Source organism: Vombatus ursinus, unplaced genomic scaffold (assembly GCF_900497805.2).
Source record: "Vombatus ursinus unplaced genomic scaffold, bare-nosed wombat genome assembly UNPS02010548.1, whole genome shotgun sequence".
NCBI classification, from domain to species: domain Eukaryota; kingdom Metazoa; phylum Chordata; class Mammalia; order Diprotodontia; family Vombatidae; genus Vombatus; species Vombatus ursinus.
Window position 1 is genome coordinate 8,599,974 of NW_020950326.1, and position 24,845 is coordinate 8,624,818.

General features: G+C 35.0%; 1 protein-coding gene across 7 annotated transcripts in view; it reads right to left on the bottom strand.

The window, feature by feature from the left end:
- The window catches only part of CLASP1 (cytoplasmic linker associated protein 1), a 349,545-nt gene that overhangs the window by 96,922 nt on the left and 227,778 nt on the right, over positions 1–24,845 (bottom strand). For all 7 annotated transcript variants that reach the window (XM_027854750.1, XM_027854751.1, XM_027854749.1 and 4 more), the window contains 3 exons: positions 19,924–20,028; positions 17,154–17,324; positions 1,102–1,205 (listed from right to left, as the gene is read on the bottom strand). In XM_027854750.1, coding sequence (XP_027710551.1) covers positions 1,102–1,205; positions 17,154–17,324; positions 19,924–20,028 — 380 coding nt within the window. The remainder of the gene's footprint in view (positions 1–1,101; positions 1,206–17,153; positions 17,325–19,923; positions 20,029–24,845) is intronic.

Below are 24,845 nucleotides of genomic sequence, written 5' to 3' on the forward strand. Positions count from 1 at the left end.
CCAGAAAACTGCCTTTCTATATGCAAGACTGCTGAATAAAAGCTGACCTTGCAATCCTTCCCTACAAGGAAGGCATTATTGGAGTTGCAAACTACTTGTGTGCAGATAGGCTGGATCAAACGAGAATGAACGAAAAGGAAAAATCTAAAGAGATAAATCTGGATTTCTAGCAGCAATCCATTGTGAAATTTGGATTGGATAACCATACAGCTGGATTAAAAATTACAGTTTTTTTAAAACAACATATATATAAAACAGGAAAAAACAAGGTTTGAAATCAGATGGCTCTTAAGAAAAATCTATTTCAAATGCTGAGCACATAAACCAGAATGCACAAGAGTCTTACTCCTGGACGAAATAAGTCTTTTAAAACCAATCTGACAACAAGCAGATTCCACCAAGTACGTGTTCTTTAATTAACAGATTAAAAGTTCTCTAAAGTTTATCTCTCCATTTTACCCTAAGATTTAAAAAAAAATATTTTAAGTGCTTCTATTCTCTAATAAAAATATCTAGTTTAAGTTGTTCCCACAGCATATTGAGGTCCCTTTTCATAATACCATTTTTGAAAAATAAAAATTATGTGGAAATAAGTGAGGGCATCAATGCAGTATTTCCCACACTATAACAAGAATGGGCAACAGGACTGAGTACCTATTAATGCACTATGTTTAGACCATGCCAAAAATTTTGCTCATGACTGAAAATGGAGCAATATAGCAGAGGCAAAGAAAAACTGAAGGTGTGTTAGGGATATAAAAGGTAAAGAAAAAACTAACAACCCTTCTCCTAGGAGCACGATGTCATCAAACCTCCACTGGCTGGGCAGGAAAGCAGCAAAGAATTACCCAATCCTATTAACTTCTAGCAGATCACTTTTTATCAATGCCTAAGTACAGAGATGTAAAGTAAGAGAAAAAGAAATCTACAATAAAGATTTGCATACTTGTTCAATAAGAGAAATTTTAAAATGCTAAATACAAGTTTACATCTTTCAGCTATCAATTCACTTACTGGTATTATCTGCAATGAAAAAAAGAACACATATCTGATCAATAGTGACGTTTGGTCACCTGGTAGGGTGTCCACTGTCCCTCTTACCAGGGCATCAGCTACAGCTGCTTCCAGATCTGTGCTTGTACTTAGAACTCGCATAGCATTGACAGAACCAGGCATCCTTCCCGGCTGCCCAAGCCCAAACCGATCTATGCAGAAAACAAAAGCAAAACAACTCTGTTCAGTTAATTCACATTTCCTCTGAATTACTCGCAGGCAACCATGCCTTCCCCAGCAATCAGAACATGGGCCCTGAAGAGCCCCACTGACTGGCAAATTTAACTAAATTAAGGTATTTTTATACCACTGCTCAAATTTAACTACTACACTGCAACTGTTTCTTAAATGATGGCTAGAATGAATTGGTATCTAAATATATTTTGTTACTGGAAAATTTGGGAAGAGTTTAGATTGCGGAAGGGGGATTTTACAAATCTTTTAAGCTATTTATCTTTACCTGAAGGATCAGGGAGCTCTGTTATTTGGTACCGCTATTCAATTTTAAGCTTCACAGATTAACAAATTCCACTGTAGCAAGTGCAAAGAAAATAATGAGATGTAGACTAAATTGATCTTTTTGTAGAGAATTTCATTATAGTCCGTGTTGTTTAATGGGTATTAATCAAACTCATTAATATTGGACAAAGCCAGTAATGTTAAGCCCCTTGTGGTATGGATTCCCATTCCCTTTTGACTCCTCTGGGACCTTATTTCACATTCCCTACCCTACCCCACTTTCATGTCTATCTACAATCTGTCATTTTCTATTGTTTCTCCTCCTCTGCCTACAAGAACACTTAAGTTTCTCCTATCCTAAAAGTACCTCTCCTAGAACTTGCTAAACTCACTCTCTTCACTTATACTTACTACCTCCACTTTTCACCACCACCCCTCCCCTCAGCCCATTTAAAATCTGTTCTCATCATTCTATAGAAACTGCTTTCTTCATGCTCTTAAAACAACTTAATTGTCAAAATACAAAGGTATTTTCTCAGTTCTAATCCTCTTTGTCCTTTTTCAACGTTTGACACTGTTGAACACTTTCTTCTTGATATTCTCTCCCAAGTTGGTTTCTTTGACAATTTGATCCTGCTTCCCCTATCTTCTCAATCTGCTGACTGTTCACATCTTCTACCTCTTGACCCCTAATTGTGGTTGTCCCCCAAGGTTCTGTCCTAGGCTTTCTTCTCTTCTCTCAACCCTGTCCTCCATGATCTCACATTCTAGAATACCTTCACTCATCACCTCTGTATAGATTATTTAAATCTAACCTTAATCTCCAGCGCTCCACTGCCAAATGCCTACTGAAAGGTCTCACTATCACATTCCAATTAAATATGCCCCAAACTGAATTTATCGCCTTCTTAAAACTGTTCTCCTCATCTATGCTGAAAACACCATCCTCTTCCCAGTTACACAGGTTCTAAAGCCTGAAGTCATCCTTCATTTGGCTCTCTCTCTTACCTTCCTGATCCAGTCAATCACCATGCTCTGTTCATTCTACCTCTACAGCATTTCTTGGATCTCCTCCTATGCACACTGCCTGCACCATGTGTCCTTTGGTCCACTTCCCCCACCTTGATGCCAAATAATTTTCTTAAAGCTTATTACATTAAAAGTGACTATATGTTATTCTCTGTTAAATATTTCAGTTAATCTCCATTCCCTATAAGGATGAGAAAAAATAATTCTTTGGCATAAGCTGGTGTGAAACCACCTTTTAAATATTTTTTCATTGTGGAATGGTGAGAAGAGCATGGGTTTCCAGCCTGGATCTGAATCCCAGACCCACAACTTTTTACGTGGATCTTTGTCCCAATCCTTTGACCTTGTCAGGGTCTTACTTTCTTCACCTGCAAAACCTTAGGTTGAGCTTGATGACCTCTGAAGTTCCTTCCAACTTTAAGCTACAATTCTACCATCCCTGTCAGGTGCTTTATGTTTATGCCAATCAGCAGGCACCTGCTCAGTCAGCTCACGTGACCCTCACACCCGTGCTGATCACCTACTCTGACCACTCCCAACTGCTAGACTGAATTATTTGCACAGACACTTGATGCCTGTTGAAACTGTTCTCTTCATTCATACTAGCTCAGGTGCCACTTCCTCCAGAGGTCACAGAAAGTGACCTCTCCTTTCCCCTTATTTTATATCATATGTAATTTGTGTCTGTATCTCATCCCACTTATTAGGATGTTAGTTCCTTGGAGGAATGGGCTGTGTTTCTTTTCAGACCTGGCACTGTGCCTTTTGCACAGTAAATCCTCAACTGATGTTTGCTGAATGGCTTATGGCACACCAGGGTGTACTCATACTATTCTCTCCACCAAGAAATCCAGCAAACTGATCAGAGATTTTCCCTTTTCGAATAAGAATAATCACATCAAAATCATTTACTCCACTATAAAGGACAACCAAAATTAAGAACAAACAAAAAAAATCTCATTGTTCAGCTAACTTGCAGTATCAATTTTACCTCAAGTATGGTATTATGAACACTGTGTTTCATAGAGACAGGTATAAGACTAACTGAAACAGATCCAGGAATTTGATTTAAAAACACTGAAACTGAAGTTTCAAGTACTCAAAAAGCTATTACTAATTATCATGGAAAATGAAGCCAACAACTTTTCTTTTTTTAAAGGTGACTGTACCCATGAAATCAGTTGAAAAGAACCCAACAATAAAGTACTGGAGCTTAAGGCATTAGACATTGAAATTAACAATATAGTTGAGTTTTATGCAATGGTGAAAATGTTTCAATTTAATTTTATTATAAAGCACTTTGAAAGACAAGGCTAATATCTAAAGTGTTTTCACTATTTAATAATTAATCTCTATCAGCAATATCCTGAAAAATGAACATTTTTATGTCAAAGGGAAGATGACTGTTTTATTATAATCATCTGATCTTAATGGGAAATGTCATACCTCAAAACTTAAACTAAATATTGATAAACTGCCTAGTCTTGTTAATTTTTAAATTAAAGTGTTACTTAGAAGACTCATTTATACATTTTATATAAATAAAACTATAGAACATTTGAAACTTTTTCCAATTTCATTTGTGACATGACATAAAGGAAAAAAATCTTAAATGCTACTAGAGAAAAGTTATACAACCATGAATTATTAAAAGAAAATAAAAAATTTATGTTACACTATCCCCTTTTTTAACACATTTCTGACCACATGTAACATTATATATGTTCTATTTAAAAGGCAATTTAATGAGGGCAATCAAATACCTCTGCCCACTACCATATGCATCACAAGGACAAAAGAACTTTAATTTGTGAGGACTTTTGAACAAAGATTAGACTATTTTCACATGTGATAGCAAAATCCCTTTTTAAATCAGTATCTTGCTACGTTAAAAAAGGGTAGATAGTGGGGGGGGGGTTTATGAATAACAAAATGAAATAAATTCAGTTGTAAGCAATTTATAAAATACCTGCCATAGTAAACAAAACCCAGCTTTTAAACAAACCAAACCCTATGGAGGCTTTATGCCAGTATGTCCTGCTTGATGAACGCTCCTTATTTTTCAAATACAAATATTTAATAAAAATACATGGTGCTTCCCAGCTGCATACAGCATAGAAACACAAAATGATTCTGTATCATTTGGCATTTATTGTAGCCTATTTATATTTTAAATGGGGGAAGGGAGAAATAATTATGTGACACATGAGAAAAAAATTAGGGTTTTTACTTTCACTGGACTGGAATATACACTCACTACCTTCTGAGGCTGATATCCTATTATGCAATGCTATTTTCTTAAGAGGTAGGTATGGATAATTATAACCTCCACCTGGCCCTCAATCTTCAGGTAATCAACGAACCTGATCAGAGTATGAAGGGCCTGAAACAATGATAGAAATTGATAGATAAAAGGGGAGGCCTTATTTTTCAATTTTTCCATGGTCAAAGGCTGAAGAAACTTGGTTTCTGATTAATTGGTGTTTGAAGATATAGGGCTATAAATGATGCTTGCTTCATTACAAGTGGGGAAAGACAATCTTAGGTTTCATACCACAAAGTATTTTACCTACTAATTCTATTACTAGTATCTACCAAAAGTCAGCAAATTAATAGATTTTTGCCTATGTTTGATATTTCTATTCTCAAATGAAACATATAATGGATCAAATGTCTATGATAATGGCTACTTGCATATTAAATGATTTTTGAAGAAGGTCAAAGCAATACATTATATTGTGCTTTTTCTTTTGGGCCTAAGGCTGTTATAATAAGATGTGCTGATGGATGGGTTTAAATAAACAAACCCATAGACCTAGAAGTATCAATGACTGAAGGATAGTAGCATCAATCCCTATCTAACTCTTAATCTTATTGTTCATACAACTCTCAAAAGCAATCTATTTTTTTTAATAATTTAGGCATACATATGTAGGTATATAAGCAACAAATAGGGGAATCAAAGTAATTCAGTAGTTAACTGAAAATGCTTTTGAAGTTTGAAAACAGTATTAACTAGTAATGATAATTCATCACTTTATTTGGAATCAAGAAATGAGAGCTACAAAACCTTTTCAGGTCACTTGTCTATATCAATCTTCCCTCTTGAAATTGTTGGTAAAAGATGACTGAAGGTGAGTGAATTTTTAGTTACTATCTTTGAGAGAAAGGAGTGGATATTTTCCTAGTCTTTAAAATGAGGAAAAGTATTGCAGAACTGATACTGTAAAACAGGATACAATGCATCTAAGGTCTACAAACAGAACTATAAACATTCGACAACTTAAAACAGAAAAGCACATTAAAAAAAAATGAAGTACATACATGCCAAGTGCTAGCTGACACTGATGAAAGCAAATGTTAAAAATGGGCATAAAACTAGAATGTATGAAGAAGCCAAGTCATGCAGTTAGCACTTGTTCACCTGACTGCCCCACAGATTCAGCAGTGGAGAGAGCACTAGTGGACCTGGAATGACGTCGAGAGGCTGCAGGTAAAAGGAATGGCAACACCCACAGGATTAACACAGAAGTACTCAAGACAGAGAATGCCACAGCCCAAAGGGAATGCATATGACCACTACCAACGCTGGCATATCTTCTTGCGAAAAGAAATGGATGTAGGATATGAATGAACAACTGTCAGTCTCTCAAACCTCCATGTAGTTTCTTAAACATAGCTATCAAACATACAAGGCATGACAAAGGCATTCTTCAAGGAGTTCCAACCTGGGTATGTTTCAGCCAAAATCAGAGACTCCAAGTTTACGTTTGTTCCACAAAGTTTACATCAGCCATTATGGAAATATGAAACACTGAACTGGAGAACACTGGGATTCAGAAAGTCAATCTAAATCCCAAAGTGATAGAGCAAAAGAATGAATTATAGACTCAGCTTGCAGATATATTTGATTGGTCTACTAGGCATATGAAACCATGCACCAAAAACAAAATTGTAATAATGCATGTTTGTTCAAAAACGCAATGAAGGGAAAAAAGCATAATCACATATTTGAATAAAATTTTCCCCATGTTTTCCTAACAATCACAGCAAGGGCCCCTATCCAAATCCTTCTGTTTTCCTGGAATAGGGTAATACTGAATATTGTTTAAAAATAAAAGGGTCAGAGACTAAGGCTTAAAAATCTTATGGATCAACAAAAATTTTTGTTGTCAAAGTGTTTTCCTCTCCCCCAATATAGAAGGCTTGACTTGTTAACTCCAGTTTGATTTAGATGCAATAATAACTAATGGCCAAGTATCCATTAGCAATAAATTAATCTTCTTCCATCTGAAGAAAAGAATTTCCCTTTCATATAAAAAGAGACTTCATCATATAATAGTTTTAAATGTTAATTGGCATTCAACATAGATTTTCATCATGGTTTGATAAGTCACTTTTCTTTTGGTGGGATGTACCTGAGTTTTGAATTCGTGTGTGGAACTCCCAGTATGGAAATTACCTCCATCAGTGCTGATTTGGCAACTTATCTGTCACATAAGTTTCAGAGAAACTAACTGGAGTATTGCAAGATTAACTGACTTGCCCGAGGTCACTCAGCTAGTATGTGTTGGAGCCAAGACTTAAACCAAGCTTTTCTTGACCTCAAGGATATCCTACCATTCATTATGCAATGCTGTCTCTTGAAAAAAGTAGAGTAATTAATAAATATTAAATCCATAATTTTAATAACCACAAAATAGTAATGTGTTCTACTTTCCTCTGCTTTTAATTGTTCCTTATTATATGCACTGATTCCTATCAGATTTGTCAATTAATTTTACAGCATTATATTGAACTCTGTTATAAATTCTGTTTTAAATGGCAAGTCACATTTTATAAAATATTTATACTGATAAAACATGTTATTAACTAATAAAGACAGTATGACCAAAAAGTATGATTTACTTGTTGACATTTTCTTTTCAGAAGATCCTTTCTGTCTAGGAAATAGATAACAGTAAAGCAAATTAAATTTGCAATGCTGAGTACTGACCCTTTTAAAAGATGAGTCTAAGTAACTGACAGACTGAATAGTGATGCTTATGAATCAAACAAATAAATATCAATTTTTTAAACTGAAATTAACATTTTAGACAACAACGGAGTCATACTCTCTTCCACATAAGATGCTCGACACTTTACTAAATAGTCACATAGAGAGACTGAAAAATGGAGCTGCCTTATATCAGATTATAACCTGTGCACATATTATTCTGACTTTGCAATGTACTTAAGCACATTAAGCACATGGTCAATACACTTAATTTCACTTAGTGAAGTACTCAAATGCTGGAACCACACTCATGAACATTTCCCAAATTATTCTTGAAATCACTCTGTCGACTGTAAAATGGATTTTTAGGAAGTGCAAATAAGGTTCACTGATTTACATGTCATTTTTTTGAACTAGTATAGTTGTGCAGACTAATAATAATCATGATGTTACCACTACTTTACACATGACTAATTTATGAGATGGTGGACTATAGTCAAAAGGTAAGGACAATTTATGATGTTCATCCAAGTGAGTTAAAAGAGGAAAAAAGAACATTCTACGAGCAAACTACAGCAATGTCCAGCAAAGGGAACTACTTTCACATGCTATTTCATGGGAATAACTTATCGAAGAAGAAATACATAGAACTTAGTTCAGAAGAAAAACTTCAAATTGCCTGTACAAGACAGAAATGCCACCCTGTACATGGAGTCTTCTTGCTTTTATTTCATAGGTCATTAGGAAAAAACAAAGGAGGAAAATGGCTGGTTGTAGATCTTTTGCCAGTCAGGACAATCCTAAACCAATAGTGGTTTAAGTAGCTCATTCTGTGTCCTCACCATATTGAGATGATTAAACATTTCTATTGGATAGATCAAGTGAAACACAAATATAGAATGTCACTAAGAATTTAAAGACCAATTCTGTCCTCAAATGTTCAGTGTACCTGGTCTGGTCTGTACACCACATGCTATACCAAGGCTGTATGCACACAACACTAACCCCAAAAGAATACCAGATTAGGAAAGGAAGGGGTGTTGGGGAAAGAAGATAAAATCAAACTGTTTTATCTCAACTAATCAATTGCATTTTTTACATTTTAAAAGGAAATTTTCTATTTAGCAGGGATGGAGGTGAGAAAATGGGGGAAGTAGGGACACAGTCTCAATTTTAAAGGAAAAACCACCAGTTCATTCAGAAAATGTTAATATGTTTCTGCTGGAACTGCTGAGAAAAATCCACTATCACAGGCATGCTGAAGAATCAGTCAGCTACTGTGAACCTGGTGGACAACTAAGGGTCAGCAAAGGGTGTTCATATCTCATAATGTTAATCTGACATGGCATTGCATACCACCTTCCACTAGGCTGTCTTATCACTGGAATAAAATGATCAATCTGACAACAGTAGAGGTTTTGTCATTTTACCTTCACAAAACCTGACATACTATACAAAGGTTGAAATAAATGGTGTGGCTGAAAAGAGCGATGAAGACACTAAAATATGATTACCTGATTGGTTCACAACAACCCATCCTTATTCCCCAACTACTGCCCTAGGGGGGGAAGAGGGGAGGGCAGAAATTAGTGATTAAGGGGGGAGGGGGAGGAACTTTCATCAGATATGTACATTCTAAGATTCTGAGGAAAAGGCAGACAGTAAAATTACATTTTTAGTCTTACAAGTAATTTCCTATTTCATTTATTTACATATTACACAATGATAACATTACAAACTACAAAATATCTTTACTGTCCAGAACTCTCATTATTTAATTTCAAAGAACTGCCTTGTTGTACACTGGTAAGTATTGTTTTCAGATTTGTAACATTAATATTTTCATTTGCATATTGCTTTTAACCTTTTAAAATACTAAATAGTTCTAAGCAGGTAAGAAATATTCCTGACTTAAGACACTTTAAATCCCCCTACATGAAGCAAGGATAGCTCAGTTTTTAAACAATCAAGGATAAAATGGAGATAGGTTGCAAACAAACTTGAAGAAAATCAAGAGGAGCTGCAGGAGATGCCTGTGTGCTCTCTGTTCCCCTGAAGTCAGAAAATGACTAACCATCAAAGTCGACGGGAACCAGTAAAGAAAGAAACCCTCGTGATCATCTGTGTTCCTTATTTGAGTTGTTGACCTAACAATATACCTCAGAACAGCCAGGGATTATAATCTTACAGATTCACAGCAAACTGTGGCATGAGATGGTATCTTAAATTCACACTGGGGACCAAACTGTCTGAGCCCAGTAAACCATTATCAAGTTATATGTTCATGCTACATATTTAAAGTTGATGGGGGGTGGGAAGCTGATTTCAAATCTCTTACAAGGCCTCTAACTTGAAATAGCAAGACTTAAAGAAAACATCCTTTGAAATGGCACTCAAAACAGTAACTGACATCTCTCCTTTTTCATTACATTCAAGTTCTTTCTCCTTTAACCAAGAGTAACTTTAGTCTTCTAAGTGATAAAGTCATTGAAATTCTTTTTTTCCCTTTTTCAAAACTAGTTTTAAGAAATGGCAATCCATATGAAATTCGAGTAAATTTACAAATTCCAAACTTTAGAGTCACGAATCTCAAGAATGCTGAATATCAACGCTGCAAATGAATTTTTAAGTCAGCAAGTCATATGTGCTGAATTTTATCACAGCCCATACAAGTGAGATTAGCTGGTGCAAGCTGGTAGTCAATGACAAAATACCATACTGAAGTGGTGTTTTTTCTTCTTGATACATGAAAATTAGAAGTTGTCAAAATTCAAGCATGCAGAGGAGGACAAAGGGTAAACCAAGGAAGAGGAAAGAAGAGAAGAAAGGATCACAGGGAGAAGAAGGAGGGAAAGCAAGGTCATTCCACGCAGGAGCATCCTGACTAGGCAATCAGAATCAGGAACAGGGACTCATCCACCTTAAAAGACTTCAGTGCCTACATGTACTCACCCAGTGGAGGGAAGCCCCGAGCAGGGCTTGTATCTCGGCTGCTCTCACGGCTGGTATCGCGGCTGCACCCCTGACTCATGCTGGGTCGAGGGATACGGCTGCTCCGTGCTAGCATGCAGCATGGAGAGTTTCAGAGAAGGTGAACAAGTTTAATGAGGACAGAAAAGCTTACACACACAAAAGTCACATTCTGTTAATGTAATTATGACATTGTTAATTATCACTCCCAAAAGCTCTTTCCTTTCGAGTGAATTTTGCAGACCCATCTACATTTTTGGTTGAGGTTTCCTATTTGTTGAATTGACCATATGGAGGCTTGAGTTTAAAATATATTCACAGTTCCTTAAATTTTTTTTTATCATAAGAATTAAATTCACATTTCAATTTATGAAGTGAAGAGAGTTTTTTTAGAAGATGAACTGTGATCAGGGGATAAAAGGTCGAAAAAAGCATTTTTTTGAGGAGCACCAATTTTGATGACTGTTGAATTCAATAAAAGAACAAAGAAAGCTGATTTCGTGCATGTTTGTTTCTCACAAAAGAATTAATTGTATTCAACTATTATTAAGGAAAAAGTCCCTAGGTATTGAACTTCATGTACTTGTCCCCATTACAAGAAATAAGCTAAGTTATCCCAGCTACACATCATGTTTTATACACAAAAGGCACAAAGAGATATGCAACTGGGGAATTGTGCTCCATTTCAGATAGCACTATGGACTTTGGAAAGAGAAAACATTCTACTTAGTACTTAATTCAAGGCAGGAAAGAGTTGAGAATGAAATTCACCCTCCTATTCCTCCATATGGCTGAAGAAAAAATTTTTTTCTTTTTTTTTTAAACTGGATATAATGTAAAAGAAAGATAAAGACTTAAGAGTAGACTTTTCACTACAAGTTTAGTACATGTGAAGACCCACAGAATAGGGATTCACTGAGATTACAACAGGCACAGTGATTTATATTTAAAAGGTCCCTCTTTCAGTGTGAAAACATTCAACCACTACAAATATTGACTGATGAGATTTAGTATTATCCTCATTTTCTAATTCAAAAGCAAGTAAGGATTAGTGCAGGGAGCTATACAGAGATTAGCCCAGAATTACCTAGTAAACCAGCCATAGAGCTAGAGAAAGAATAGTGATGCTTGATTCCAAGTTTAACTCAAAGAAAAGAAAAATATATTACGTCAAAAACTTTGGAAAAGATATTCCACATGGAGCCATATGTCATTCGACTAAAGACTGAATAAGAGGGTCAATTCTATATGCAGGCAGAATAGGTAGTCTTCAACACTTTACCAACCACCCAGAATATAAATTCCTTCAGCAGTCTGAACATTGGTTCCTTAGATTAAAATTAGAGATTTGTTCCCTTAGATTATTCAAGAATGGTCTCACATTAACCTTACTAGCTCTAAAATAAGTTTAAAGATCATTTCCAAGCAACAACTAGTCAAGAGTAGCTACCTGAAGTATAAGAAACCCAACAGGAAAGCTTTAACAGGAAGAGGTTAGAAAGAGAGAAAGACCCACAGGTTTCTACCAAATGAGGTCTTTTCAAATAATACCACAGCAAAAGACCTAAGTAGTCAGGTTGTATGAGGTTACTGAATGTTCAGGATTTGGGGGTAGCAGGACAAAATTTAACTTTGCTCCCTTTGTAATTTTACTCTGGGGTTAGCCTGGCTACAGAACATAAATTCCAGTGTTTTGGTAATGTATCTACTGTAATAGAATGGATAGCATCTCTGCCTCAAGTTTCTGCAAATGAACTTTGTTTCATCAATGCAGAAAGAACCACATTTTCTCTATCAGTATCTTATTCCAATACTTAAAGACCCCAAAATAAATTGGATGGCCCAAATCATAATGAGAAAATTCTATGAACAAGAAGAATGGAGGTCCTTGATAAAAACAAGAAATGAAAAGCAAAATCAGCTTTCCAAAGCAGTCTAATTTGCCACTAATAAAGAACTCTCAGGTCTGCACCGTAGTGGCTAAAACTTCCAAAATCTCATCTTTTTGAAACACAACTCATTTTTATGTTGGTATCCAAGTTATTATGGAAAACTTAGGTAACTACAGGTAAAGAAAAGTGAAGAATGGACAGTAACAGGTGGATATTTTGGTTAACAATTTTTTGACCTGAAGTGTCTTGTTGCTTGATTCCCTATTTTATTCTTCCACAAAGATGTGGTGATAATGTTTTGTTTTGTTTTACAATTTGTTTTACAATTCCAATTAACATTCCAAAGAGTCTTTTGATTTGGAAAACCAGTTATTATGAAATTAAATGTCTGAACAAATTATTAAAGAGTTTTACCTAGGACACAAGATATATAATAAGCTTCTTGATGAAGAAATACTGCTTTCTTTCAGGGTCCTACATAGTAATGTAATGATTACCAGTTCTATTCAAGCTCCTTGACTAACTTTACACAATTCACTTATATCTTTCCATGTCTCAAATTTCTCCTGAGCTTATTCTGGAGGAATTTCCCTAAGGGTGAATAATATGTCTAATGTATTGTTAAGTTATCCACAGAAAGACCAGTAAACCAGGTTTTCCCAAAAAACCAAAAACATTTAACAGGATAGTATTATTGCCACAACAACAGTATCATTGCTACAGCTGACCTATTAGCTTGATGAACTTTTCAAGTAAATATATTCCTGGTAGAGTATTTTCTTGTATGCATTGCCCATTTATTTCTCATAAATGGTTGCATATTCTGTCAGGCTGACTATCACAGAAGCAGACAACTGGCACTTGGGCCATTCATAATATGATGGTGGATATTCCTAACCCTTTCTCTTCTGGGCCAATATTTGCATGAATAAAATGTGAGTGACATTCTGACCTTAAGGAAGGAGTATTTAAAAGAATGCCTCAACTTTCATGAGTTTGCCAGAGAGTTAAAGAGATTCACGCTGGTTTGAGTTTCATAAAATGGCAGGAAATTAAATATTAAACTCACTTTGAGATGGCAGTATGTAAAATGTGATCAGATTCTTAGTTTCATGAAATTTTCCCTTAATATGCTAAAAGCACAAACATACGTGGGTATAACATATATATACACATATAAATGTATACGCACATATACATATATACATGCAAATGTATGTATCTTACATGAAATCATGGCTTAGATACTGGACAGTGTAAAATGAAGTACAATACATTCACAATTATAAAACGACATCTAGAGACCAAGTACTTCAAAAAGAATTTTTTCTAAAAAGAATGGATATAATGAAGGAGACAACATCGGGGACCAATAAATTATGATTGTTCTGTGTCTTCGTTAAATGCTGGTTTGAATATTTCTGTATTAGAATAAGTTTGGGGTCAGACAAAGAGAAAGCAGTAATGAAAAAATACTTATTTGTAATCTGAACTTTCTCAAAGTATTTTTGAAACTTTAGCTTTTTAGTTACTCACATGAAAAACTTAGAATAAGATTTCATTCTCCCCATTGTTTTTCTCAAGATTTCTCTCTGTTAAGTGCTTTAGCAGAAATTTTGTGTTTGTCAGTATTTTAGGTTCAATGTCCTTCTCCTCATCAAGTATTATGCCAAAAAAAAAAAAAAAAAGCATGGAGGACCCTATGGTAGTGACAACATTATGAGAACTAAGTCTTAGAGATAAAATGTTCTAATTTCTTCATCAATTTAAAATGCAGCTCAAAATAAATAATAACATAAATATTACTAAAGAACACTCAAGTGAAGTAATAAGAACTGGAATATGAATTCAAACTAAATTATTTAAAAATATTTTCCTTCCAAAAAATATAAAATCAAGCATTACTTAAAATGCAGAATTGTGGCTCTTCAGAAGTGACTCAAGGGGCAGCTAGGTGGCATAGTGGATAGAGCACTGGCCCTAGATTCAGGAGGACCTGAGTTCAAATCCGGCCTCAGACACATAACACTTACTAGCTGTGTGACCCTGGTCAAATCACTTAACCCATTGCCTAGCCAAGGAAAAAAAAAAAGAAAAGAAACATCAGAAGTGACACAAGTATCAAGTATGAATTTTGTAGTTTTATAATTAACAGAAACAATAAAAAATATTTTCAAAGATACCAGGGTGAAAAAAACAACTAGTGAAATAAGTTTCAGAAATTATTGCCACAGATGTTCCCCACTTAAATGGCAATACACTACTATTAAAAAAAAGTATATGTGTGTGTGTGTGTGTGTATGTATATATGTTCTGTATTTGAATTCAAGAATTTAAATGAAGACAAATAGGCATTTTTTTCTTTTCTTTTACAACAGCCATATCAACAAGGTTTTCCTTTGTTTTTCAGTTGAAAAGATCTCCAAAATAAATGACCTAACATAGTATGTTATCTTGCAAGTCTCCTATGTACTTACACTATATTACATAGTAGAATTCTGTGTTTGTATCTTATTCTACTAGACTGCAAGCTCTTTGAGAATAAGGACAACAGTATTTAAACTTTCTATTGCCTTTGGTGACTAGAACAGTATTTTGTATACAATAGGTACTTAGTTAAGAAATTTTATTTAATACATAGCTATGTAGTTTCATTATATAAACAGAAATACTTCAAGGAACAAGATAAGAAGACTCAATTAATTATTTTGTCAATGTTAAGTTTAAACTGCATTTTCTATTCTCAAAAATACTAGAATAAAAAAGGTTTAGTGATAGCAGAAAATGCTCATTTCATCAAATTGATATACACTTATTAAGTATCTATTTTGTGCCATGCACAATGCTAAGTGTTTGGTATACAGCGGGAAAAAAAAAAGTCCCTGCCCTCAAGGAGCTTACATTCTACTTAGAGGAAATGGCAAGTATGTAGACAGAAAAAGACAAAAAACATAAAAAGTAAATACAAAGCCATTTCTAGCAGGTAGACTCTAGCAACTGCGAGAGACTTTGCTACTGCCTAATTATCTTTTTACTTTTCTGTGTGATAATCCAAAATTGTGTACACCTGGAGTATTTTGTGTCACTATAGTATATGAGATGAAAACAGTTGCTTTCTTTACTAAGGATTCAGATGTCAACAGGAACTCAAAAAGTGGGATGTCTATAACTATGTGGAATGTATCAGTGGTATAATATGGATAGAAATCGATTGAATGATATATTAGCTATGGTGCTTAGAAATTTGGATAGACATTCTTCATAAAATGAGAGCTTAGCACAGCAACTTAGCCTCTAAATGAAGGCAAAGAAACTCAACTTCTACGAAAAAATGTTTTTAACATTTAACACTTTGGAGAAGTTGCTTTTGGAGAAGTCTTTTGAAACCAGTAATTTATAAGGAGTTAGATTAGTTACTACATTCAAGAAGAGTGGAGTTATTCAGTTAAAATAAAAAATGCCAAAGGTCTAAATATTAAATTAAGAGAATTCAAATCATTGAAAGAAATTTTTAAAAAACTAAACAAGAAACTAACAAATTGCAAACTAATCTTTAAACTTCATAATGTCAATTAACTGTAGAAAAGATCTTTGAGGCCTGAAAATGTCATAAACACTCACTTTACCCTGATGAAAACAGATGCAGTTTTCCAAACTCTGATGCACTTTAAAAAGACCAGATGCAAAGAGAGCTATATTGAACACATGAATTTTAAAACAGCTTCAGATTTGAAATATAAGTATATACAATTACATTCCAGCTATAGTTTCTCCAAAGTTACATCTATAGAAACACCCAAACAACATATTAAATCAGTTAACGAAAATCAGTCAACACAGCTGATACTGTTTAGACTAATGAGCTGCTTGACAAGCTACATTTTTTACTTGGTATTCTTGCTGCCTTGTAATTTTTAAAGTGCAACTTGAACGTTAATTCCAATTCTAACTTCTAGTGGAGAAAGAGGAAAAAATCATGCATATTTATAAATGAAGTGTTCTGATTAAAAAATAAGGCTTTGACCTTGGAAATACTTATGTATATAAGAAAAAGAATGAGACCTGATATAACAATTTCATAAGACATTCTATATAAAGTATCCAAGTTTTTTGTGAAAGTAAACAATGTGACAAACTATAAGAGTACAGTTTCTTAAGTAATTCTTAAAAGTCTATAAACAGTGAAAGGAGACTATGTAACCTCAAAGACATACACACAACAAAAAAGGTCTACACTTAATTTGCAAGAAGGAATATTCTGTGCCTTAGTAAAACACCTGTCTTGGTTGTTTTCTGCATCTGATGGTCAAAAATTTTAAAAAGAAAATATTAGAGGTTTTAAAGAAAGACCAAAATCAAATATTTCTGTAACTTACAAAAATTGCTCTAAAGAATGTAAATTTTGTTTTGTATAAAACAAACTGTAAGGAGAGAAAGTATGAAAAGAACTAAAAAGTAAAATTCTTTGAAAAGTAATGATAAAAAATGAAGTTATATCACTAGATTGATGGCATTCTTTTCCCTTGGTCTATATAGACTACTTAACCTATAAAAGAATGGAGACATTAAGATAACCTAAAAAGAAAGGACCTATGCATCGTTTAGCTCAGGATGTAATGTAAATATCCCATATTAAAACACAAAATAAAAGTGAAGTAATCTTTTTGATAGTTAAATAAAGAGATCTTTTCCCAAGGTTGGCAATCTTACTTTGTGAAGAATAGTACTGCAGGATAACGTCTGAGAATTCTTACCTTGCCCACCTAAGCGGCTAGGACTCGTTTCTCGACTACATCCCTGACTCCGTGGGATCTTGCTCCGTTTATCTGAGGATGAGGGGACAGGTGTACCTCTGGCAGATCCTCCTGTGAGTCCACTGTAAGAACTTCCCAACAGTTTTCCTGGGGAGCTTGATCGGCTACCAGCTAAAAAGTAAGGCGAGAAAGAAATGCTCAAGGGAAATGAATAAATAGCAATGACTTATGAAGGTTGTTATGAAGCACCATTTAGGGCCAAACCCCTGAAGGGTCATATTTAAAAGTTTCATTTTTCATTACCAGTAAGCTAGCTCAGTGCCTAAAATAATTCCGCAAAGTATTAAACTTAACTGTTGCTACAGCAAAACAAAAGATGAGTAATTTGCCTTCTTTATAACCCTATATTTTTCATAGCATATTTATAAAGAAAAAAGGGGGGGGAATATCAAGAAACATAATAACATGGAAGTCTTAAAATCATTTCACCTTTACAGCCAATATATTCCTAGGTAAAAGAGGCAAGAAACTTCTGTATTCATGGTTCTGGCATGGTGAGACAGACTATATGGCAAACCAAAAAAAAAAAAAAAAAAAAAAGAAACCTCCCTGTGCAGGCAACTATTACTATCATTCAAATCACTTTCAGTGCTTGCTCTCAAAATGAATACTCTTAAATACTGAAACATTCACAATTTAATTTCATTGCAAAGAACAAGAGATGTTATTACGATAATCTACCCCATTATCAAGTAGTTATCCTTTTAAGTTCCAAGTGTCACCACAAACAACCCAAATATTTAAATAAACCATTATCTTATTGGGGGAAACAGTTTTCCAACTCAAATTCAAATACATTGGAAAACTATGAGAAATGTGGGGAAAGAGAGAGAGGGACAGAGAGACAGAGAGACAGAGCTCTTATGTAAGGCACTGGGGGTGGATGGATATTATGCAAGGGGTTTGGGATGGGGGAGGACACATAAAAGCAACAAGAGAAATGTCTTACCACCAGCAGGATTAGCAGATCTGGATCCTTGATTATGAGAGCAGACCAAAGGACAGGCAAAAAGTGGATTAAAAGACAATAAGACGATACAGAACGTCACCATGCAGCATTTGTTAGGTACAACACCAAAGTCTTTATTTACAAACACATTTAACAAAGTAAACTTACTGAGGTCTTTTGCTATTAATTGGTCTTCATGAAATTCTATTGTAACTCTCTCAATCTTCAAAGACTTATTACTACTATAAAAACACTGTATCATGTTCAAATCCTTTTAATGAACAGGACCCTAGAGTGTCTATTAGAGTGCAGAGAACTCTCACTGACTTCCAAGGAATAACTGGGTGACTGGGGGTGAGATGTACTGTGCTACGTAATTCTGATGAGGTTTGAAGGACAAAGTTTCCCAGATCAAACGATTTAACATCTTGGCATGCAAGATGACCCAAATAAATGAAAACTTTTAAGGTACACTGCCTGAAAATCCTTGCTCCACACAGCTATCACATGGCATAACCAATAGCAGTCCCCCTGTAATGTTACCTGTTTGTTAAAGACATGAAAAAATGTTAAAATTTATCTTACTCTGCCACCTATTTCAAGTAGAATATCATCATCGTCATCATCTAGTTCTAGCATTTACGTATGGCACTAAAGAAATGCAAATCACTTTAGATATTATCTCATTTGATACAACAATCCTGTGAGGTACGTGCTATTATTATGCCTATTCTAAAGATAAGGAAAGGGCACTGAAGTGGCACAATGGATAGAGTGCCACACCTGGAGTCAGGAAGACCTGAGTTTAAATCTGGCCTCAGAAACTTACTAGCTATGTGACCTAGGCCAAGTCACTTGACCCTGTTTGCCTCAGTCACCTCATCTGTAAAATAAGCTGGAGAAGGAAAAGGCAAACTGCTCCAGAATCTTCGGCAAGAAAATCCCAAACGAGGTCTTGAAGAGTTGGACATAACTGAAGTGACTTAACAACCAAACAAGATAAGGAAACTGAGGCTGAGAGAGGTACAATGACTTGCCTGGGTTCATACAGTTAGTTTAATGTCTATGGCAGGATTTGGAGTCGGGTCTTTCTCATTCCAAGTCTACGGTACCACGGAGATGCCTCTAGAATAACCTACTCAGTCTACATATGTAGAAAAAAAAAACAAATGTTACTCTTTATGTGCAAATTCACAGACAGATTCTACGTGCATCTAAAATGACTTCAGACCTCAGCTGCTTCCCAGGCTCAGAGGCTGATCTGAATCATCTATGCTGGACATAAACAGAGAAGCAACAATGGAGACTAAGCAAAGCAGGAGGCCAGGCCAGCAAGAAAGGCAGGAACAGGGTGCAAATGTGAGGAAAGAAAGGATACACAGGAATGCTTACTGCATTTACTTATGACCAATATGTACAGAATTAAGCAGAAAGGAATAATTATTATAAGAGTATTTTAACCATGTCATACAGTATGCCTATCAAAATAGAAACAATTCCTTTTGAGCTGTATTATAAATCATAAATAATTACTAATCCAGGAGGTCTGGGATCAGGCCTGGAAACTGTGACAAGAAACAAAAGAGAATGCTTGGGGTAAGATTTCTCACAGAAATCTAAGGTTGCTTTACATTAACGACTATTTGTTTTTGCTTGATAGATCTAATAATGACTAAAGTGATGTAAACCTATCTCAGTTTATACTGGATGATCAAGATTGTGTTGAAAAAACAAACTATGAGAATAAAAAACATTTCTTACGCTGGGACTGTGAAACCACTTTAGCTCTGCTGCGGCCACGGTTATCAGGGGTGGTGGTGACACTGACTGCACTCCCAGAGCTTTGCCGTCGCGTGCGTATCCGACCTGAAAGATTGAACAGAAATGAAACTTCTATTTCATATTTGAAATAAATGCCCTATACAGGTGAAAGCAGGCACTAGTCACTACCCAAAAAAACCATGGGGCAAAATATGACTGTGCATGTGGGGGACGGAATCCTCCACTGTGCACAATAAGAGAAATTCTGTGCACAGGCAATCTTTTGAACATAGCAACAAATGCATGATCTACACATAGTCTGTAAAGTGATCTTTAATAGAATACAAAAGCCTCTTATTGAAAACACAAACCTAAGAGTTATCCAGGATAAAGAAACATGCCAAATGCACACCATCCAACCAGTCTAGCCTACAGCCCATTATCTCTCAGAGCAGATTTTAAGGTGATGAGGTAATAGCTAAAGAAATGTTTTCCATGAATTTCAAAATAAGTTTTATAGTTATCTTTCATCATAATTTTAGTTTCTTGGAAACCTAGTTATGCCAGATTGCATTGAGAAACGTGCAATAGGAAGAAAAGTTGAAAAAAGAATCCATTCTCATCTAGTCATCAACATGAGTGCACATCACCTTGAAAATGAAGATTTCATGGAACTCAATATAAAGCTACTTTGAGAATATCACAAGCCTTCAGAATTAATAAGAAGATAAATAAGATGTTAGCTGCCTAGAGATACATAGTCTAAAAAATAATTTTGTGTATTCAACAATTACAGAAAAATTTTCTTGGCAATGACTACTATCACTACACAAAGCAATCTGAACTTCCTTGGGGAAATTAAAAAGCTGAAACATTTCTGAATAAAATGATCAGAAATAACAAACACTTGCAAGATAAGCTAATTACCCAAATGAGGCGAATTTTTTCTTTGTATAAGACTTCCCTAATTTCTAAGGACAGATATCACACAAACAATACAATTAAAAATAAGTGCATTAAAAAAATAAACTTGAAGACACTCATTAAAGTGTCCTCAAATCATTTTTTGCCTTAAAATACTAAAATTTTAAAAAAGAAAATATTCCTTTCAGCATATGGAAAATGAAGGCATAAGGGTGAAAAAAAGCCTAATGATGAAGACTTGAAGAAAATAAGTGTGGGGGAGAAGGGAAGGAGAAGCATTAAGAGGAAGCTTTGGAAAACAGCTACAGTTTTCAAAAACACTGCTATCTTTTAAGGAAAAAGAATCATACGCTGGGATTTTTAAGGAAGGAGAATGTTTGAGGATGTTGTAAATACAGAGCAAAAGAAATGGTAGACACTCAGAAAAATCAATCAGTGGTGAGAGGCATGAAGGGAAAAAATGTTCTAATTATCCACTTCAAAAAATCAACAGGGAACACAAAATTTTATTCAATAAACATAGCAAGTAATTTTTTAGTTTTGTATTATGATAAGGCTTGGGAGGCATGAGGGAGAAAAGGAGAATGATAAAGGGTAAGGAAAGTACAAAGAGGTAAGAGTATAGAAATAGACATAGACAAGTATATTTAGCAGAAGAAAATCAACTCTCTGATGTATTGAACCAGATGTTTACACAGAACAGAAGACAGGCAAAGAGACTATAAACCTCTATAAAATAATTATCCAATCATATATTTTAAGGACATTGTTACTAAAATGTTTTAAAGCCACCTTTGCCTTTTTAGAATTGCAGACATATATAGAGATATCACCTCTTGGTACTTGATCCATGGGTCAGATGGAATGAAGTCAAAGCCCCAATCCAGCATAAAGATTAATAGATCTATTAACTTTGGTTTAGCCATCAGTATCTTAAGCCAAGACTACTGTAGTTTTTACCTTCACAAGAAAAGACAATATGATGTAGGCTGTAACATATATAGGACATTTATAATTTAATAGAAATGGGTAGTTCCCTCATTCTTGCTTTATATTCTTCACATGTTCTAAATTCCAAATTTTGTATTAAGAATTCGAGTAAGTCCATCTAGCTAATGAAAATGTAAAGAGAATCAAATAAATCTACAGTACCGTGATACTAGTCTGCTTAACACATTCCTCTATTATGCTATTGCATTTTATGTATGCCTTAGTATGAGGTGGTCCATGACATGTGGAATACACTCCCCCTCATCACCTCTGTCTTACAGAATTCTCAGTATCCTTCAAAGCTAGCTCAAAAGCCACTTCCAAGCTGAGGCCTTCTTTGATTCCCCTTGTTAAAAGCACTCTTCTCCCTCCTGAAATTTGCCCAAGTTTCTTGAGCATAGAGATTTTCATCTTTTTATCCCTAGTACCTAGCAGAGTGCCTTGCACATACAGAGTATATGTTTAATCAATGGTTGTGGAATAAATAATGAGGTATTATTTACGGTTATCTCAGAAACAGAACCCAAAACATGTATTTTGTATTCTCTTGCATTTTTCTGACAATTCTAATACAGACTAGGAGAAATGACATTTATAAATTTAGTTCCAAAGATGTCTGCCAACAGCTTTAGATCTCTGAAACCCTCCATATTCTCCTGAAGTATCCTGGTTTCTGTCTCTATAAAGATAAATTTCCCTGTTTATTTTCTTTTTAGTAAAATTTTCAACATTGGAGAAATTACCTAATTAAAAACCCACTAAACAGTGCAGCTTATCATAACACTGTACTTTAGTTCTTTCTTTGCATTCCAGACATGTGCCACCATAAATTTTGGTTACACAGTTTTGCCCAGAATAAAAAACAGTATGGTAAAGTACAGTCTTTTGGCTATGTTTTTGTTTTTTTGTTTTTTTTTTTTTTTAAGTCAATTGGGGTTACATGACTTACCCAGGGTCACACAGCTAGTAAGTGTTATGTGTCTGAGGCCGGAATTGAACTCAGGTCCTCCTGAATCCAGGGCCCATGTTCTATCCACTGTGCCCACCTAGCTCATTGGCTATGCTTTAATATGACTTAATATAACTAAAATATTCCCATAGGGATTGTTTTTGTTATGAGAGAACTTACATTTTCTTCTTTTTGTTTTTCAGTCTTTTGACTTTATGTGAGTATGTCCTGGCATTCATGAAGTCATTGGATTCTTTTTAGACCACAATAATTTTCAGGGAGTTTATTGCCTGGGCAGGGTTTTATACCTCTGTGCCAAGCTGTTACTTCATTTTTCATTTTTTTCTTTCAAAGCTTTTATTTCTTTTCTAATTTTTTCCTCTACTCTTCTCATTTCATTTACAAATACATTTTAAAACTAAAAAAAAAAATTCTTGCTTCATCTCTTCCAGAAATTCTAGCTGAATTTGTGCCCAAGCTGTGTTTTATTTTAGGCTTTGCTTATAGATGTTTTGAAGTCATTCTTTTCCTCTGGGTTTGTGTCTTGAGAATCCCTGGCTCTATAACAGCACTGTATGTCTGGATTATTTTTTTGTTTGATAATCTTTCTAGCCTTTTTCCTGACTTCAGACTTTCAGTTACAGCCAGGCTCAGTCTACTCTGAAACCAATGTCTGGGTAGGTCCTACTGCAGCTTTCATGGGGCCCTGAGTGTTGTGTTATGCCAGGACCTCAGAATCAGGCTAGGGACCTGCAAGCTTTTGGTGCTCCTAAATTGGTCTGATCCAGGCCAAAGTCTGAATCCTCAAGTCTGAACTCTGCTAGTTTCTGGGCTGGTTTTGGATCTAAGCAGCAGACTTGTAGACTGACCCTGTTTGGAGTTGGAGAAGACGGCTGTTTTATTCAGCCACTAAAAACCAGTTGGAAAATCAGCTGTTTCTTAGTGGCGGAATTGCAGGCTTCCCTTGGATCTAGGATTCTTGCCCTCATTATTTTGCTGCAGGCTTGAGACTGGGATAGAGGTTGAACTTGAGACTATGCTCAGTTCCCTGGATCCAAGCCATACATAAATATTTTCCCTCAGCTTATTCTTTGAAGAAAAAAGAATCCTTCATATATATTAGGTTTTAAAAAAAAGTCACTATTAGAGAATATACATGAATTTGCTCAAAGGAGCCCAATTTTTTCACCTTAAACTGCCTATTTGTCAAGTCTAGATTTTCTTTAGAGAGAATATTTTCAGTAATTTGATACGTAAAATACCGTAAGCAATGTGGAAATTTGCTAGCATGAAAACAGAACTAAAAAGATCTTAGTACTCCATATGTAAGTATACATCTTAGAAGGCCTTTTCACATATACTGAATATTCTGTAAAATATTTTTCTTAATAATAATGATAATAACTATGAACATTTATTTAGCACTTACTAGGTGCCAGGCACTGTGCTAAGCACTTTACACAACTATTATTTCACTTGATCCTCACAACAACCCTGGGAGGTTGTTATATGGTAAGTATTATTATTTCCATTTTATAAATGAAGAAACTGAGGCAAACAGAGGTTAAGTGACTTTCCCAGGGTCACACAGCTAGTAAGTGTTTGAGGCTGAATTTAAATTCAAATTTTGATTCCAGGCCCAGTTTTAAATCCACTGTACCACCTATGTAATTAATCAAGTATTTATCAAGCATTTATTGTGTTCTAGGAGCTGTTAGGTGCTGAGAATACAAATTCAAATAACAAAATGGTCCCTACTCAGGATAAGCTCACATGTTAATGGAGGAGAAAGCAAGGACATATAAAAATATGTGCAGCATAGATAGGAGGTTCACACACACACACACACACACACAAACATACATAGAGAGTACTTAAATACAAAATACCATGGGAGGAAGGGCTCTATCAATTAGGGTATCAGGAAAGATCTCATACAGAAGATGGTGTCTGAGCTGCATCTCATATTCTAAGAATGAGGAAAGGGGTCAGAACATATGAACAGAGATGAGAGGTGGAATGTCATGAGTGAGGAACAAAGAGAAGGCCAGTTTAGCTA